Genomic DNA, 17,528 nt, shown 5'->3' with positions numbered 1-17,528 from the left:
CTCACGTCATAAATGTTGCTAAGTCCGCTCACCTATTCATAATTACCATAACACTGCGGAAAGAAAGGATCGTAATCAAATCATGAAAGCTATTTTTGACTATTTAAAGGACTTGAAAGCGGAGTCTGCACATCAACCATTCGTGCAATAACACAGTACGTATAAAAACTGAGTTTGACATCGTTAAAATTATTGATTTTACCCTTAAAGTGATAAGAAACTCTTGCTTTTAAACCTGTAAAAATACTCCATCATTGAGACGTGGTAAGTGTTCATCCAAAGCGATTATTTAGCTGTCATTTGCAAAGAATGTTTGCCATCAACATGCCATTTTGGAAGATTGACAATATAGCACAAACCAAATGACTTATCCGTTTACGGTTTAACTATAGACTTGGTCCCTGGTAACGTTTTGTTGTTGTAATGATTATGCTAATTCACCAAAGCAACTGAAATTTACCCTCTGAAACTTCCAAGAAGAAACTGAAGCAATTCCATGCATATCAAGACATTTAGTATTTATTGGGTTTTGTTGTTGTTGTTGTTGCCCAGGAAGTTGACTTACATTGTGAAAATATTTCATATGAGAAAGAAAGCCATTATTAAAAATCTGGTAACTGAAACTTTATACTATTGTTAATTCCTATAAAATCTATGGGGAATTTGTAAATAAATATCAATTGAATTGAACAGGGTAAGCCTTGGGTGAGTAGACGTGGTAGAAACGTTAGCAACAAAAAAATCGAATTAGTGGCCGTTTTATGTCCCGCAGAAAGTACAAGGGTCGAGTGGTGTTTAACATTTTCATATCTAAGGTAGATAGCTTTTCACTTGATGCACCATGTATCTAGTTCACAGACGTGCAATGCAAATTTTGCAAGCATGCATTCTTCTTGTAAGCATGCACTTTTTCTCATTTCATGTATACGTTATCACTGTGTAAAGAGCTCTGCTCCTCTCACTTTTAGTTCTCTCATGTGTTTGACATTGTCACAGTTCATTAATCTTTCATGACGCAGGGAAGCAGAACAAAAAAATTACCTAAAGCTGGAAATCATCTTGCACATAATACGGGATTTGGCGTAACATTGATGAAGAAAGGAGACAATTGCTTCCGATTACTGGGATTATTACTGTACCTGTTTTAGATCAAGTACTAACCGCTTGTTCTCTTCACAGGCATTTCAGAATATTACGTTAAATTCAATAGTTAATTCATTTCCATGAAAAAAACAAATGATACAAAACGGTCAATTCGACTTTCATCCAGCTGGGAGGGACAGATCATTAAACACAATGTAGAGTACATGCACGAATGGTATTATAGCGAGAAAAAAAAAGGAACAATGCACACTTTATACATGTATCCTTCCATCTTCGTCTATAATAGGTAAAGCTTTTTCATATTACATCGACATATTCTCGCTGGTTGATCGATTTCATTTTCTCATAAAGGCAACAACAAATCGAAGGGCTGTAGTTGAAATGACGTGACTCTGTTGAATAAACGCTGGTCTTGTATTCATAGGTTGTATATGTTATCAAAGTGACACGTTATGACAACAATAACAAAATTTGAATTCGTGATGATAGCAATCCATAATAATATCATGGTCTTATCAACCAAGGATACTCTTGAGTTAATATCGAAGCTCTTCCAGCTGCCATTACCATACCCTACTGCCGCTGTTGCTGTTAGTGTGCCATTGTAGTAGATTGTGGTGATAAAAAGGTATCACTGCATTCATAACGAAGCATAGGGACCTGCATGAGACGAAGGCCCCACGGCATAAATCACAGGAAATATACCGCAGAGGACCACGATCTTGATTAGTATACCGCTATGACAACACCTATATCCACCTATAGGGTAAACATGCCCGCTGAAAATTGCGTGCGTTACGCCCCGCGGGGAATTTCCTTCTGCGCATGTGCGTAAGAAAATGTCTGTGCTTTGGTTCAGGTGCTAGATATTGCTTACCTTATTGTGATGGTTGAAAACCTTTTCCTGTATAGATATAGATTCAAACTTGTACTATTTATGTATATCCAGCAGCTTCTGATCATATAAACATCCTTTCCTTCTATGTAATCCATTTCTAGCATTTTCTTGCCATTTCACAATATTATCATGCGTGTTATGTAAACAACGGAACTAAGTGAGATAATCTGGGCTGAAAGTGATTGAGAATTTATCATTCAAATGTCAAGGAACTTGTGTTATAAACATAAGCCCCATTGCCGACATATACATATATATATATATATATATATATATATATATATATATATATACATCTTATTTTTCCTCCAAATACAAACCTATTTTCGCCAGATCGTGCCATATTTGTCTCATTGTGCTTATTTTCAACGATCTTCAGTATTTACGGACAGCTTGCATAATACAGAAATGCACGTGGACAGAAATACCTCAAAAGAAGACAAGTCTTTAAATTTGGGTTTGCGAGAACGAACGATTCACAAATAGCCTATACTACGTGTCAACACATGTGTTTGGAGCGGTGTGAGTCAATAATTCTTGGTACTTCTTATTGTAATTCGTCTAGGTTGAAATCAGTGGGGTTTTTTTCAGCAGCTCTAGAATGATTTACGACACCATGTTATTGATCCATCTTTCCTTAGTGAGAGACAAACACTAAAGTACGAGGATATTTTCGTCATCGCTTAAGCTGGGCAATGACCACTCCGATGTCAGCATCGTGATTTGTGGGTATTAAAGCTGCACTTCACTAGCTGCACTTCACTGCACCTTTCTGCAACTGGATGCAGCTTTAGGACACAAAATTATCATTATCATGACAATATTACAAATCATCACTTTTCTGCGATTTTTAAAAACTGTTCGTATCTTTATCCAAATTGACCTCAGGAAGCAACATTTTTATTAGCATTACGACTATTGGGTTTTTTATATACTAGAATTGCGATGTTGAAACAATTCTCAAATATCATACATCACTTACACCCTGATTAAACTAACCAGTTTCCTTGAAACGATGTGTAGGAATAGCTTTTATTTTAACTGCTACGCTTTAATCAAGGTATTTTTAATGCAGTAAGGGAACATAATCATGGCGGTTAGGTGCGTTAATTGTTCGAAGTGTTACTCAAACAAAACACTTTGTTTGCTTTTAACACACACCATTTACCTCTTTAAGTCCTACACTCACTGTTGGGGTCATTGGGTTTGCTTTTCCCATGTTGTTTTAAAGTAAGCTGTTCACATTGAAGTCGGGTGTTGCGTCAAATTGCGTCATATGAAATGATAACATGGCTAATGATAATAGTTCCGATGATACTACCACGTATATTTCATTTCTTGGCTTTAAGATAGCAAATTCACAGTAAACATCACGTAGTAAGGGGAGAACAACGAAACAAGGTATAGAGGAGGATGCGGTTTGGGCATTTATACGACTTCTCGCGTTTCAATCGTTGTTGACTGCCTTTTCAGGAAACATCTTTTAAGTGTCCAGCCTCTATCATAAAAACTTTACGATTCTTTTGGGAGAAGGCATTTTGGGGAAAAGAAACTGTTACAGCGATCCCCATCTATCACGAGGACAAGATAAATAACCATGGAGATACAACGGAGCTGTTGTAACTCCGTGATCAACGGGACTGCCAGCCCTATAGATCAGATCATGGAGCTACAGCTATATGTAGCTCCTTGATCTGAGGAATCCAGATTTAATTTTCCTCCTTGGCTGTCTTTCTCAACTCACCTCATCTTGGCTGAAGTCGTTTCTACGACTGCGTAATTTGGTGTGCCCTCTTCTTTCTTTGGCCGCACACACACACACACACACACACACGCACATACACACATAATCTTTCTTCTTCAATCTTTCTTCTTCCTCTTTATTTCAACTGTTAAATAAACCTTTCAGACATTGTTTTAGCTACAATCAAAACGTAAAGAATCCTAATATTGGCTATACAATCCTTCCCTGTGTGACGGCCGCAGCAAAACTGCGTTGTTTCATCGCTATACTAGTAGCTTTCACTTGCAGGGTAGTTCCGAACAGGATATTATTACAATGTACTCCCTTGCTTGTGTTAATACCCAAACACAGCACACAAACAGTGCTTGTGTGTGTTTATTATATGTTATACCTATAAGTCATTAAGTCTGCTGTAACCGCTAGCTTTAAGCAATACGTATTTCTGTTTTGTACAAAATCTCATGAGCACAGTCTGTGTAAACAACTGCGTCTGTCCATAAAGGTACATCTTGTCAGAAAATCAAAAACATTCATAGACTAAGCTGGAATGGCATCGCTGGGTTGTTTTTCTGTTGTGATAATGTTGGGATCAGGTTATGCAATATGCCTCCTTGTGGTAACTTATAAACACGATCTGGGTATCGTCCAAATAATAAGTGCGACAAGCTTTGACTTATTCTACTGTTTAGTTCAGATCGATCTGAAATAAAAGCATTTTTTTTTTAAATCTGAACAAAAACAGCTGTCGTTTTTTATACTTCACGCCAGTTGTAGTTTGATATGATTAAAGAAGAGAACTTTCACACCTCATGTAGAGCAGTGTATAATATTACTAGATTTGGCATTCGAAACATACTGCGGCCACAGACATTACTGTGGGGAAAAAAGATTAAGCAAACACACACACACACACACACACACATCCTGGCTTGCCCTCTCTAAATGAATGACACTGTGTATCTCCGAGGACTGTCTATAATCGTTGTGTGTACCAATTGAAGGCACCCAAGAGGGCTGATGGTGTGACAGGAAGTCGATTGGAGAACGGAGAATTATCATCCCAGCAAAGGTCAAACTAGGGTACCAGCTGAGGTATGGGGGAGGGAAGGATTGACACTGACAGTCCGGGAAAAAAAAAATCCCAAAGGGATGAACGGAAGAAGACTGATGTAATCCTTGATATCTACCTCAAGGCAGGAGAAAAAGACAATCTTGATAAAATGTGAGAGAGGAGCTGTTGCTACATGATGATGAAAGAGTGGCTTTCACGTCCTCGGAAACATTATTCAGAGAGGAAGAGTGGTACTAAACATGCCTTGAATTATCATAAGTACGAGGCAACTGTATATCTCGTTTTCGTAGAATGATGAAAATGCTTCATGTTTATACGAGGATGATCGAGTAAATTATCGTCATCACCGTGGCTTGTCACCACAGCATGACATTTTTGACGTATATGCTAGGAAGATACTTGTACGGCGCACTGCGCTCTACGTCTCACGTAATGTGGCTGATGGCTGCATACGAAAACAGAGAAAAGAAAGAAATGTAATTGTAATGAAATTAGGATGCTGGCAAAGTTCTTATTACTAATGACTGGAAAGTTCATACAGTGCATGTATGCAATGTGTGTGTGTGTGTGTGTGTGTGTGTGTGTGTGTGTGCAATTATGGATGTGAATTGAACACTTTTACGTGTTGCGGAACATCTTCTGCAAGACAGTTTCCTATGAACTGAATTATATCACTTGAAATAGCATTGGACGCACTTGTATTAATGGTAAGATGAATTTGGTGTGATCCACTGCTGTTTCATGTTCGTGTTTGAAAAGATTCAGCTTCTCCTGATCGAATGAAACTACATGAAATCCAACAACCTTTTGCTATCTTCTTCGCTGTACGAAACATTTTGTGCCAGTTCTTGCGATACTAGGATTATAGTCTTCTGTTATTCCACACTGTGCTTCATTAGTCAGACTGTAGACAGGGAAACCATTTTGATGACATAAAATATCCTTTTTCTCTCTAACCTCGAATTTCGAATCTCACATCACGTCATATCCACAGTCAGCATGAGTCAAGGAAACAAGACACAATTATCATCACAGAAAGTTCGGTGTTAAGGCATGGCTACATGATAATTATCTGCATGGTACTTAGTGTGTCATGCTGTGTTACTATGGAGAATTTCAGGGTCGTCTTGGGATTTCTCAGAGCCCGCCCTACGCCCTAATTGGTGATCTGTGATCAGCCGCCATCGGGTGCGTGGCGGCAGCCAGGCAGCTGGCGGACTTACCATAAATCCTGCCGCATATCGTGCAGGTCATTAGTCTAGATTGAATACGCCGTATAAATCAGAGTGCCCAGCCAGCCAGCCACTGATAAAATACAGTGGCTTCGTTGGTATCTCGGTACGTGCTGTGAGTGCCTCGCGATCGATCGACATGACATGGAGTTTTATCGAGCTTAGGTGCAATTCCCAAAATGTGTGCGTGTTTGTGTGTTATGCATTCTGATGGGAGCTGAGATCATTGAACTTGGTAGAAGCACAGTGTTCTAATATTAAAGGCCTCGTCTCATCCCCCCTCCCTCGTCACCTTACTGTACAGGTTGTCCTTGCTGAAAGCCAGACACTATGGATAGAGGATACCCAGCCAGTCGGCTCACCCTGCTCTGTACACTCCTGTCTGCTGTAGCCCTCTCCACTCACCCAACAGATGCTAGAAAATTACGGAGACCAACATCGGGTCGATATGGCATCGACGACATCGACAATTCGCCACCCGATCTCGCGTCAGATGCCGAGCTCCTCAGAGCGCTAGATTTCCTCGACAGATATGAACGCGCGAAGAACAGGCAACGGAGCGGAGATGAAGAACCTCTATACCCCGGGGTTCCAGCAGAGGAATACCCAACGTACCCTGTCCAAGACCTGAACGAAATCTCACAAATGCAGGACGCCCCCATGAAATGGGAGGAGGGCGATGCGGACGACGACTTGGATATGGAAGATCTGTTTCCACCTCGAGCCGAAGACCTGGAGACCAACGAAGTCGTCTTCGCAAGGGCCGTCCTAGACAGCTTCCGCGACTACGAGGGAGAGAAGGAGAAGAAGCTGTTCGAGAAAATCCTGGGAGACGTGATAGCTGAGAGAATGTTGGAGGAGGACGAGGAAGAGAACATCGAGCGCCTGTTGGAGGAGCGGGTCGAGGAGAAAGAAGGCATCGAGGACTTGGGTAAGGAAACTTCTCTATGGTCAGTTGGGTTTTCAAACACATCAAGGGAGCGATAGCTCGGTTTCATATCCAAAACTACGCCATTTTCACTTTGGTTTTTGACGAATAAACTAAAATCAGAAGAGCAAGTTGGGAAAGGTTTCATTAAAACCAGACATAGAACAGACTCTTAATATATTGCAAAAAAAAAAAATAGACATTTGTTTGTTAATCCAAAATCGTGGCATCAGTAATAACGACATCTTTCTGCATGCATACATTAGATAAGGTGGTATGTCATAGCATCAGGAGACTTTCACTCATCAACCCACGAATCTTCGGTAAGTTTGCTTTCCCGTTTTAATGAAAATCAGCAAGAACAAACTTGTCGTATATGTTGATTATTTCACGACAATAACCCGCAATGGTGACTTTTTAGGAGAAAAAGATTGCAACTGTTAAATTGTCAAAACAAAGACAACATTCTAACAATGTTTTGATCACAAAACTATAATGTTTGATTATTTTTTGAGCTGATGACAGCATCACTACAACAAATTTGCATTCCAATGAGGGATCAATATTACTATTCCGTAAAACTGCGCAAAACTTTACTATTCATAACGTTTTTATTCAAAGTCTGATTTTAACGAAACTTGGAAAAGTTTTTACTTTAGTGGTCTAAGTTATCTCTAGAGTTATGTCGAATTGCAGTTTGAGAGACTTCCAATTTGAAATTGTAGAAAATTTGTTGTCGACGCTATATCTCAAGCCTAACCAATTTAATGACTAGAAGACCACCGGATCAGGTCTGCTAATTGTCTCCCCACGGAAGTGAGGCGGGTATGATGATCGCACAGGGACATTTATGCGCTACCAAAGTGTTGTGAATTATTGATTGTTATTATCATGATACCGCACCAAATTCACACTGAAGCAGGAAACAATTTAAAATCTCGATATGCCACGCTCTACAGCAAAATTATCATAATTGCATTATATAGAGGGGTAACTACAGGAGGCAGCAGTATGACTTTATCATAGCCATGAAAGCCGAGATGTTGTTGATTTATTTTCGACGCAAAGATTGGGTATAAAGGAAAGAATCATAAACTACTAGTAGGAGAATTCCTGGAAAGCATGAATGTTGGAATGACGCCAGACAGCATCGTGCCTCTGTTATGATAATGTTGCTATCCTCGTGTTATAAGCAGCTGCAGTGCATATGGGCAGATGAGTGTGTGCATTTTGATTGAAGACGCGAACAGTTCGCGTCGTTCATGCGGTTGATAGCTCATTATCTGCACTCATTGCCACCGTACCCTATGTCTGAATCCTGATGACTAGTGATTTTCGACCCGCCTTTGGACTCGATGTTATCATATTAATACTATGATCATAAATGTTCAACCCTTAACATGTTCTAAACGCAACATCTTATTTTCAACTATTCATTATTTTGTTTGCGGAATTCAGACCTTTGATAAAGAAATAACGGTATTCAATAAGATTGCACAGCACATTGCAGCATAATCTTCCCGTTTCTATTTCACTATGAAGAGGTCTACTCCTTTGTGTTTGTAAGTAAACATCGTGCAAACATTTTTTAAAGGTCACTTGCTTAGAGAAAGCTCAAGATCAGACGTATTCACACGTTGGTTGATAATTACTGGTATAGCTGGGCACAAAATATGCCTGTTATCCACAGAAAAACACGAATCATAATAGTAACATAGTTTATTGTTTATGCAGCTAAATGCAAGCATTTCCACTTTTTTCCAGTCTCAGGTTTTGAGCTTTACTTCAGACATCCCTTATTCCCTTCTTTTACTTCTCATAATCAGATAATGATCTAGTAATAAAACACTTACTATCAGCGGTGACTTTCTCTAATATTAGCCGCGTAGCTAGCATAGTGACGAAGGTGTGAGATTAGAATGTCTTCGGTGGTCCATTCAAAATCACAGATTGAAAAACATCAGATACAGTATTACAATCAAATTACATCTGTTCACACCCAAAGGACGTGTGCTTACCTTCAGATTGAAGTTTCATGTTTCATTACCAGATCTCTTCAAAACCTAAATTCAATGTTAATCCATCATGAAATCAATATAGATGACGTAAATATACCATCAATGAAAGTGGATCTGGTTTACACCTGAGAATTCAGCTGCCGAGGTTCTTTATAATAGTCCAAACATGAAAGTGAAAGCGTTTCCTACATAGAGAGTGTGCGCGTGTGTGTGTGTGTTTGTGTGTGTGTGTGTGTGTGTGTGTGTGTGTGTGTGTGTGTGTGTGTGTGTGAGGGAGAGAGGGAGAGGGAGAGTTTTATTCACCATGGTAAAGCTGATTGAGTATTTTGCCTATCAGCATATATAAAGTAGAACCAAATGAACGGAAATCTAGCCAATCCTCTCATTAAACAGTTAAACCAGATTCTTTTTCTCTTCTCTGCGATTTAGTTCGTTTCTCATCAGCTGATGAAGCCGTATTAATCAGATGATATTCAACTACAGGAAACAAGAGAGGTTCAGAATGCGTTTCCAAGGCAACTGAAAAAACAGGATTTAAATCTATTTGTGAGAGTACTCTGAACTGAAAACATGTTGTTGGTTCTGAACAGACGATTGCGATAGTTGTCCAAACGATATCGTATCATGTTTTAACGAGGGGAAAAACGAGGAAGCTCACAGTCTCCCCAAATATGTTTTCACCTCTCCTCTCCAGCTGCTATTTTTGAACCGAGTAGTGATGTGAGTTCGTCGGAAGTAGAGACCGGTGGCTTTGATCCAGAAGATATTGTGTCCTTACTAGCGAGTCAGTCGTCGTCGTCGGAACCGGTAGAAAGTGTTGATGATATCGTGGGTGGGCAATCACAAAGTTCCGCCGACGAGGGCGAGGAGGGCGTTGATGAGGACAGCTTCCTGCTGAGCGAGGCCGGGCTAGAAGCGCTGGACGAGGCCGAGAAGATCTTACAGGAGGGACTCGGGGAAGGCGGCGAGAGCGACTCAATGCCAGATTTTGATGACACCTCGGACCTGACGAGTTTCCTTCGTCAGGGTGATGACTCTGAAGCTAGCGAAGGAGGTAAAATTGGTCCGTTGGGTCATTTGTTCTCTGAACTCAGTGTTTAAACTTGTATTTCTTTGTTGTGTTTTTCTCAGGATTCTCCGTGTTGCTATCTGCGTAATAAATGTCGCCTTGTCTTTTCTTGGAAGAGTTACATAATGTATATACTCTCTCTCTCTCTCCTTTCATTTACATACATAAACATACATACATAATCTCTTCTCAAGCTATTCATTTTGGTATGTGAGGTCTACCCGACTGACTCAAATTCTGAGGAAAATGTTGATGGAATAAAGTCTTTGGTCATTTATTCAGAAAAAAAAAACAAATAGTAGATATAATTTCGTCACACGCCAAGATACCTTTTTTCAATCAAAGTGAAAACATAACTGACTGTCAGGCTCTGACATTTCCCGACCCTTTACTTCTAGTGACACTACATTCCAAATCTGATTGCAAGTCGCCAGATATGGATACATGGAAACTTGACTTATTACTCCGTGTCTTCCTACACTCTTATTTAGCGTAGTCAAGTGTCTCACGAAATGCATATGAAAAAGAATAGCTGAGTATTTGTGCTATCTTAACGACAAATTGTTCTCCGCAGGCAATTCTTCCGAGGAGAGCAAGAAAGGTGTTCTCAGAGACGTCATCTACAGAATAGTAGAAGATACCCTCCGCAGGAAATTGGGCGAGTCCATGGACGTAGGGCAGAGTGTTGTGTCAGAATCATATACGAGATCTTCCATTGCTGACGAGGGGAGTTCGGCGGAGAACGAACAATCAATTGAAGAAGGTATTCTGACATGAATTTCAACATTATTATCATGAGGAACGTCCCCACATGACACTGTAATTTCCATGAAATTGATAATGGAAGTACTCCGCAAACATTCCACCGTGTATTCAGAATTACTGCTGTGTCTTTCAAACTCGTTGCTCATGAGATTTCATAATATCGGAGGGATGGGTTAATGATATAGTGTAAAGTAGAAGTACAATCACTTGAACTCCGTTATTGTTCTCCAACTGCCAATATTTTTTTTCTGCCTCATCAATAACATGACGAACAAGCTAGCAGCAAGAAAATCTATAGTGATAAGAATTGATATAACGATATAAGTAATAATACTGGTCATGCTGGTAATAAAAAAAATATTGATGATAAATGACAACAACCACATAAAAATTTTCGAAAAGTACATTAAAATGAAACTTATACTGATTACAGAATGTGAATGACGCAGATGTAATATATTTCCAACCCTCAAACAACTAATGATCCAATGAGATGATACACCCCTGGGCACTCAAATCAGCTGTGGTGCTCGACCATATTGCTTCTTACTTCCAGATGACGAACTGCTGGACGAACTCGTGGAAGACATCCTCGACGAGGTCGACAAACTCTCTTCAAAAATTCTCCAGAAGATCAAAGGGGGACAGGAGGAGGATGAGGAAGAGGGAAATTTCTCGGCGGTCGAGTCGGAAGAGAGTCAAGGAGAGGAGGGGAAGGAGGATACTAGCTCTTCCGATGGATTCTTCAACGACCGACCGCTGGATGAACTCTCCAATTCGATACCCGAGGAGGTCGTCGGACAAATTCTTGGCGAGGAAGATGTGGACAACGGAACGGAGGACGGGTCGGAATCGATGGTCAGCGAAGGAGAGGAAAGCATGACGGACGAGGAACTCATGAATGTCATCGCGGAAATCGTCCCAGGTAAATTGTTTACTGTTATACAGTACTTCAGGGCTGCAGGGAAAAAAGGAAAGGCACTCGCTATGCATCGCCACTGGAAATCTTACTAAAGAAGAATTTCTTTTGCATGAAGCCCGGAAGTATGAATTAAGTATGGAGCAAACTCCAAAATAAACACACACACACACACACACACACACAAACACACATAAATGTCGTGACATTTCGTCAATGAAAAATGCAACAAGGTGTTCTGAGATCAGTTCATAAGGGTCCTCAATACGTCACTTTCAAGAACTCATCACATGGTTTTGTGCTTGTATCTTTATTCTTTTATCGAATGAAGGTTATGGGCTTGTTCCTGAAAGTAGGCCTAAGTGAGTACGAACTCACGTTCAAGCTATCCTTCTGTAAGGTAATGAATAACACGACTTTCTATCAAAATGTGAACTGAAATGCCATAGTGGCAGACAATAATGAATGGTGACATTTGTAAACATCTGATGAGAAGCTCTTTGAACGTCATGTTTGGTAAACGACATTGCATTCAGGCAGCCATTACCATCTTGTTACTTTGCCTTGTTTTACTTGGGTTTAACGCTTCCCTCTTTCATTGCCTTTATCACACAATACATGAATAAACATACAGCTTATCTCTCTCTTTAATTCTTTCTCTCAGTCTCCCTCTCTCTACCTACATACCTACCTACCTACCTGTATCAATCAATCAATCAACCACTCAATCAAGCAAGCAATCGATCGATCTATCTCTATCCCCTCTACCTATATATCTACCTATCTATCCATCTATCTATCTGTCTGTCTATCTTTCTATCTATCTAAATAGTTACAACATAGCTAATTATGTTATGGGTGGGATATGGGAAAGAACAACGAAGATTAAGTCATTATATTCATGGATAATGTGTATCAGTAGAAGTAAACACATCGCAATAACCCGAACATGGAAAAACCCCAAAATATTTTAAACACAGATAAAGGCTGTCTTGACTTTCCCTTTCTCTCCATATGCAGGCAACACTTTCAGTGAAAATTCGTATGAACAGGGAAAAGCTTCATTACCATATTAATTTTGAATACCACAAGAATGTCCTTTTGCCGTTTTTCATGATAATCTACTGTCATCGAGTAAGATAACCAAAGACGAAAGAATACATCAATACAACAAAGAAGTTTTGTTTTACTTTAGATCTTTTTTTTTTAGATAAACATGAAAGTCAACCAAAGGCAAACATAGCTGTGTACCGTCAGCTATGATGTATTTGAACAGGAAAAGACCAGTACATATACACACTGTATTCTCAGTATGCATTCAATATGGCAACCAAAACGGATTATTCATGTAGCATTCATTTTTATTTTATAAGGAATTATGATGGGTGTCAAAGTATTCTCGACGTTGCAAACACATCTTGCAAACTTTGCCCGGTCATCGGCAAAGCACATGACATTGAACAAATATCAGTGTAGAATACTGAATGATATCCGCCAGCTGTAATTATATGTAATCGAAAATCTGTCCATTAAAGATGATAATACTTTGTTTTGACAGGATATTAACTCCAATCTGAGCGATAATCACAACAATTTCCTTGAAAATGAACCATTAACAAATAACAGTGAAACAGCTGCCGAACGCCGCTGGTGAGCACACCTTTTTTCTCGCTTTTCCTAATTGTACACATCCACTCATTGGTTAATATTTTACTCCATGAACTTCACCCTATACGTGTTAGTCCTCCGATGGCTGTAACCATGACTCAGATGGCTGGGCGATGTATGACATTATTACACTGCTTTTCAGATCGCACGGTCTGTTACCATGACATAACAGAAATTGGTGAAAGCGCAAGAACGTTACCAGCTAACATCAAATCGGTGATTGGATCATTATTGAAATGATACTTCATCTCTAACGATAATAAAATCATCCATCATGCTTGTCAGTGTACTTGCAAATATCAACAATAATCTAATTTCTCTCAGTGGCCATTGATGATTGTGATGATTGATGCATTGCTCGTTAACATTTGTTTTCCGTCCTTTAATCTCCCCCTCCCCCCTTTTTTTTCTCTCCAGTTGCTCAAGAAAAGTTATGTCCTGTTCTCGACTACATCCTTGACGACTGCAGTGTTATCGATGGCTTCAGGGGGCTGGGGTCTGGAGGGTATAGGGAAGCTTTCAGCAGTCCGTGCAATCGACACCAGCTCTGCTACACTTGTGTAAGTTGCACTTTGTGTGTAGACCGATTCATACAACTTGCTTGTACTCAAAATGTTAAGCACAGAACGATAAAAGGGTAGTTCCGAACCATTTCTATGTAATCAGTTTGGAAAAAATAATAGACACAAATCTGAACAATTGGTCAAAATTTGATAAAAATTAGGGGAGTTATGAAATTGTAATTTTTTGCTAAGTTCTCAAACAGTCAATTTGCATATCACAGTTTACCATATCTCTAGTCTTCACAAAATGTTGAAATATAAGTCTCGATTCCTAATGTATATGACCAGTCTGGTCAGAGTTTTGAAGTAAATTAGCCAGAAATTACAGCATGAGTGTAACCGCCATAGCAGAAATTTTAATTTTCGTCATTTTTTCTTGTCCACGATTATGGAAATAATGAGGTGATAAATCACCGGCTGATGTATTTGGAAATTCAAATCAATTGTTTTTCATTTACATTTTCTTCACATTTTCATAATTCTTCTAATTCTTATCCGATTTTAATCAAATAACTAATAACTGGTGGTGAATTTAAGATCTGCCACAGCAATGCAAGCGATCCAAAGTTTGGATAACGAACATTTTAGCTGGACGTGAGATGGTAGCGTATAACCTATGATGATTTCTGTTTTGTCTCTCTTACAGAGTCACTCATATGGAATACCCACAAATCTATGCGACGAAATTTACAAAGCCGAGCTTCTCACACTATGCAACGGCGACGCAGAATGTAAGCAACGAGCAAAGTATTTCTGGCTTGCTGCCACCAACGAGAGAACACCGCCTAACTTCCCGCTATCCGTGTGCAGTGACAAATGTGTGTTGGATTATTTGTTAGGTGATTAGTGTATCCATCTCTGTTACATTTCATTATATTAAAGAGCTGATCTTCTTATGGAAGTAGACTAATAGTCCGGCGATCAATGGCTATCATTGAAACAAACATGTCACATTGATTCTTACTCTATTTATAAAGATTTATCAAACGTCAGGATTTTATGTATTTTTATTATGTCTATCTCGTGAGATTGTTTACAGTGGTGCCCCAAATCAAACCATATGTATTCATCGCTAAAATGTTTATTCGCGGTAATATTGATGTGTTTTAACATACTTTGCACAGCATTTAGACTAGTAATTTCAAGTCTGTTACTTTGTAAGCTTTGATTTTTCGAGCAGAAGCCATTGTTCCATTGCCTTTCCTTTCCATATATATTTGTCACAAAATAGTGGAACTCATATCATTATATTGCTGTATTCTGTTCGTCACACTTCAAAACGAGGCCACATTAAAAGCATAGAGTATGAAAATAATTGATGTATTCAATCTCAACTATAATGCGAGAAATAATGACTAGCATTTTTCCACTTCCAACACATAGAACATCAGAAACAGAAAGTTAATCCGTGCACGTTCCAAGGTAGGTGATTTGAAAACATCTTTTTCTCTCAATACTTAAGCTGAGACTGTAAGGTCAAGCTGTTTTAGACTGTGTTATTCGGCGGTTGATTCGCAATCTATGTCATTTATTTTCATTTTACCTGTTTACACACATATTGATTAAAAAGTATTTATTTGTATTTGCGAAAGATTAGATGAGTATATTTTGTATATCTAGAAATGTCACAAATTATTTTGTATTCATTTGAGTGGATATTTTCTAATTACAACGAGAAAGTCTTATTCCATCTCACAAACAAGTGAAATGCTTGAAAACTCACATCATATTATCGGTACACCTAATCTTTATAGAACATTATATGTAGTCATGTTTTTATGTTTATACGTCTTTTCTTGAAGCACTTGAACGAATCTGAAACAGTTGGAAATTTCCGAGGCATGTTTCTGCAATATGTATTGGTATGATAAATACTTCCATCGCAGAGGATACATACAAGAGATTTTGTCTTATCTGTCTGTCCAGTTCTGCCTTTTTTCTTTTAAAGAAAGAGACATGAAGTAAAATATATTGGTGACGTAGGATGCTGTACTGGAATTAATAAGAAAAACGTTCACAGCGACGAAAAGATGTTTATCCTATCTGCTCAACACATAATTGGAGACAGACAGACAGACAGACAGAGATACAGATACATTCCCATCAATCATGCATAAAGAAGAAACTAAACACACCTACACTTTCTCTGTACATATACTCACAAAACACACACGTGCACTCACATTATCCGGTAGATCTCAGTGTGGTCCCAAAATGCAGGAAATGTTGGCACTAATCATACTACACACTTAGACGCCGTAGATACGTGTTCAGGTAAAATGTTTATCACGCGACCAGGTAAAACCTGGTATTTTGTATCTGTTTACCCCTGTTTGATATGATTGCCGACACCTAGCTGTTGATAATACAACAAAATGGAGTGTAACTGTTGAGCACAAGTCAAATCTAGTGACGCCTTCTGACACAGCACCGATCCGGATTTTGACGTGCTTCTCTTCTATCCTCCGCATCTTATACAAACTTAGATTACGCCAAGGAGTTAACATGAGTCGCTACAAAGTAATTTGCACCATTCATATTCTTTTTTTCGCTTTGTTCAGTCGATCCTATCACGACTATAGAAACAATGCATGTGACTGTTATACCTAATGACTTTCCTAGCATAGGATAAGCAGCTTGTATCAATTTGAAGCAATAAACGCTCCAAACAAACTAGCCAACTGAGACCCTGTTGATGAAAATGTTGAAAGGGGAAAGAATACTACATTGTATGTGAATCAGAGCTTTATCCTCAAGTTTACATTGTGACGTCGTTATAGATGATCTACTTGGAAGAAAGTTGGATCAAGAGACAATGGCTAACAAGTCTGAGTGTAAATGAATCATTCGTGAATTCATCCCTCATCGCTAAACAAGTGCGTACGACAGTGAAACTAATTTCGATATAATTCCTGTGAGAAACCCGCACGTCTCCCTGTCATCCATCAATAAATAGATCGTTCATCATTCCAACATAGTCTTTACTTGTCTCTATGTGTCATTCTTTATCAAACTTGTGAGCACGAGAGAAGAGCAAGATTCTGCCAAAGTTTCACTGTGTGACGGTGACCAAAGTCTCTCTTCCGACAACTTGCCTGTCTGCCAATTAGAGGCGTTCCATTTATTTCTTATTATGAGGATTTTATGTGAATTGTGTATTTGAAAGGTGGCTTCATTATTTATTTATTTTTTTTTTTTGGTTTCCAACGCACCCGGAGTTTAAGTCTCTTAAAACTTTTCACACAGCCTGACACTAATGTTTCAGTCTACTACGAGGGGACGTATTAGAGCTTGTTATGATCCATATCATTCTTACTGTCATGTTTATCATGGCGAGGATAAGTTGACGTGATACATCATATTAGGGCTCGACACTATTCTTCCCTCCGGAGGCACGTTCTGGCCACTAAAAGCTTTTCATCTGAAGTTTTCAATGGCCCCCCCAAAAAATGCCCCAAATAAAAGGGGACATACCAATCCATTTTAAATCTTAGGGCCACCAAAAGATAAGGAAATTTAGTGACCCAACATCAACTTTTAGTGGCCCC

General features: G+C 39.0%; 1 protein-coding gene across 1 annotated transcript in view; it reads left to right on the top strand.

Annotated features, from left to right (window-relative positions):
- Window positions 1–15,765, top strand: part of LOC139745641 (uncharacterized) — a 52,203-nt gene extending 36,438 nt beyond the window's left edge. The window contains exons 2-7 of the mRNA XM_071656040.1: window positions 6,355–6,981; window positions 9,691–10,050; window positions 10,640–10,828; window positions 11,387–11,755; window positions 13,835–13,977; window positions 14,627–15,765. Of these exons, the coding sequence (XP_071512141.1) occupies window positions 6,381–6,981; window positions 9,691–10,050; window positions 10,640–10,828; window positions 11,387–11,755; window positions 13,835–13,977; window positions 14,627–14,827 (1,863 nt within the window). The 5' untranslated portion in view covers window positions 6,355–6,380 and the 3' untranslated portion in view covers window positions 14,828–15,765. The remainder of the gene's footprint in view (window positions 1–6,354; window positions 6,982–9,690; window positions 10,051–10,639; window positions 10,829–11,386; window positions 11,756–13,834; window positions 13,978–14,626) is intronic.
- The last annotated feature ends 1,763 nt before the right edge of the window (window positions 15,766–17,528 follow it).

The sequence above is a fragment of the Diadema antillarum genome, unplaced genomic scaffold (assembly GCF_040938485.1).
Source record: "Diadema antillarum isolate AM-2024a unplaced genomic scaffold, OU_Dant_1.0 seq00001281_RagTag, whole genome shotgun sequence".
Taxonomy (NCBI): domain Eukaryota; kingdom Metazoa; phylum Echinodermata; class Echinoidea; order Diadematoida; family Diadematidae; genus Diadema; species Diadema antillarum.
This window is presented reverse-complemented; position numbering and strand designations above follow the sequence as displayed.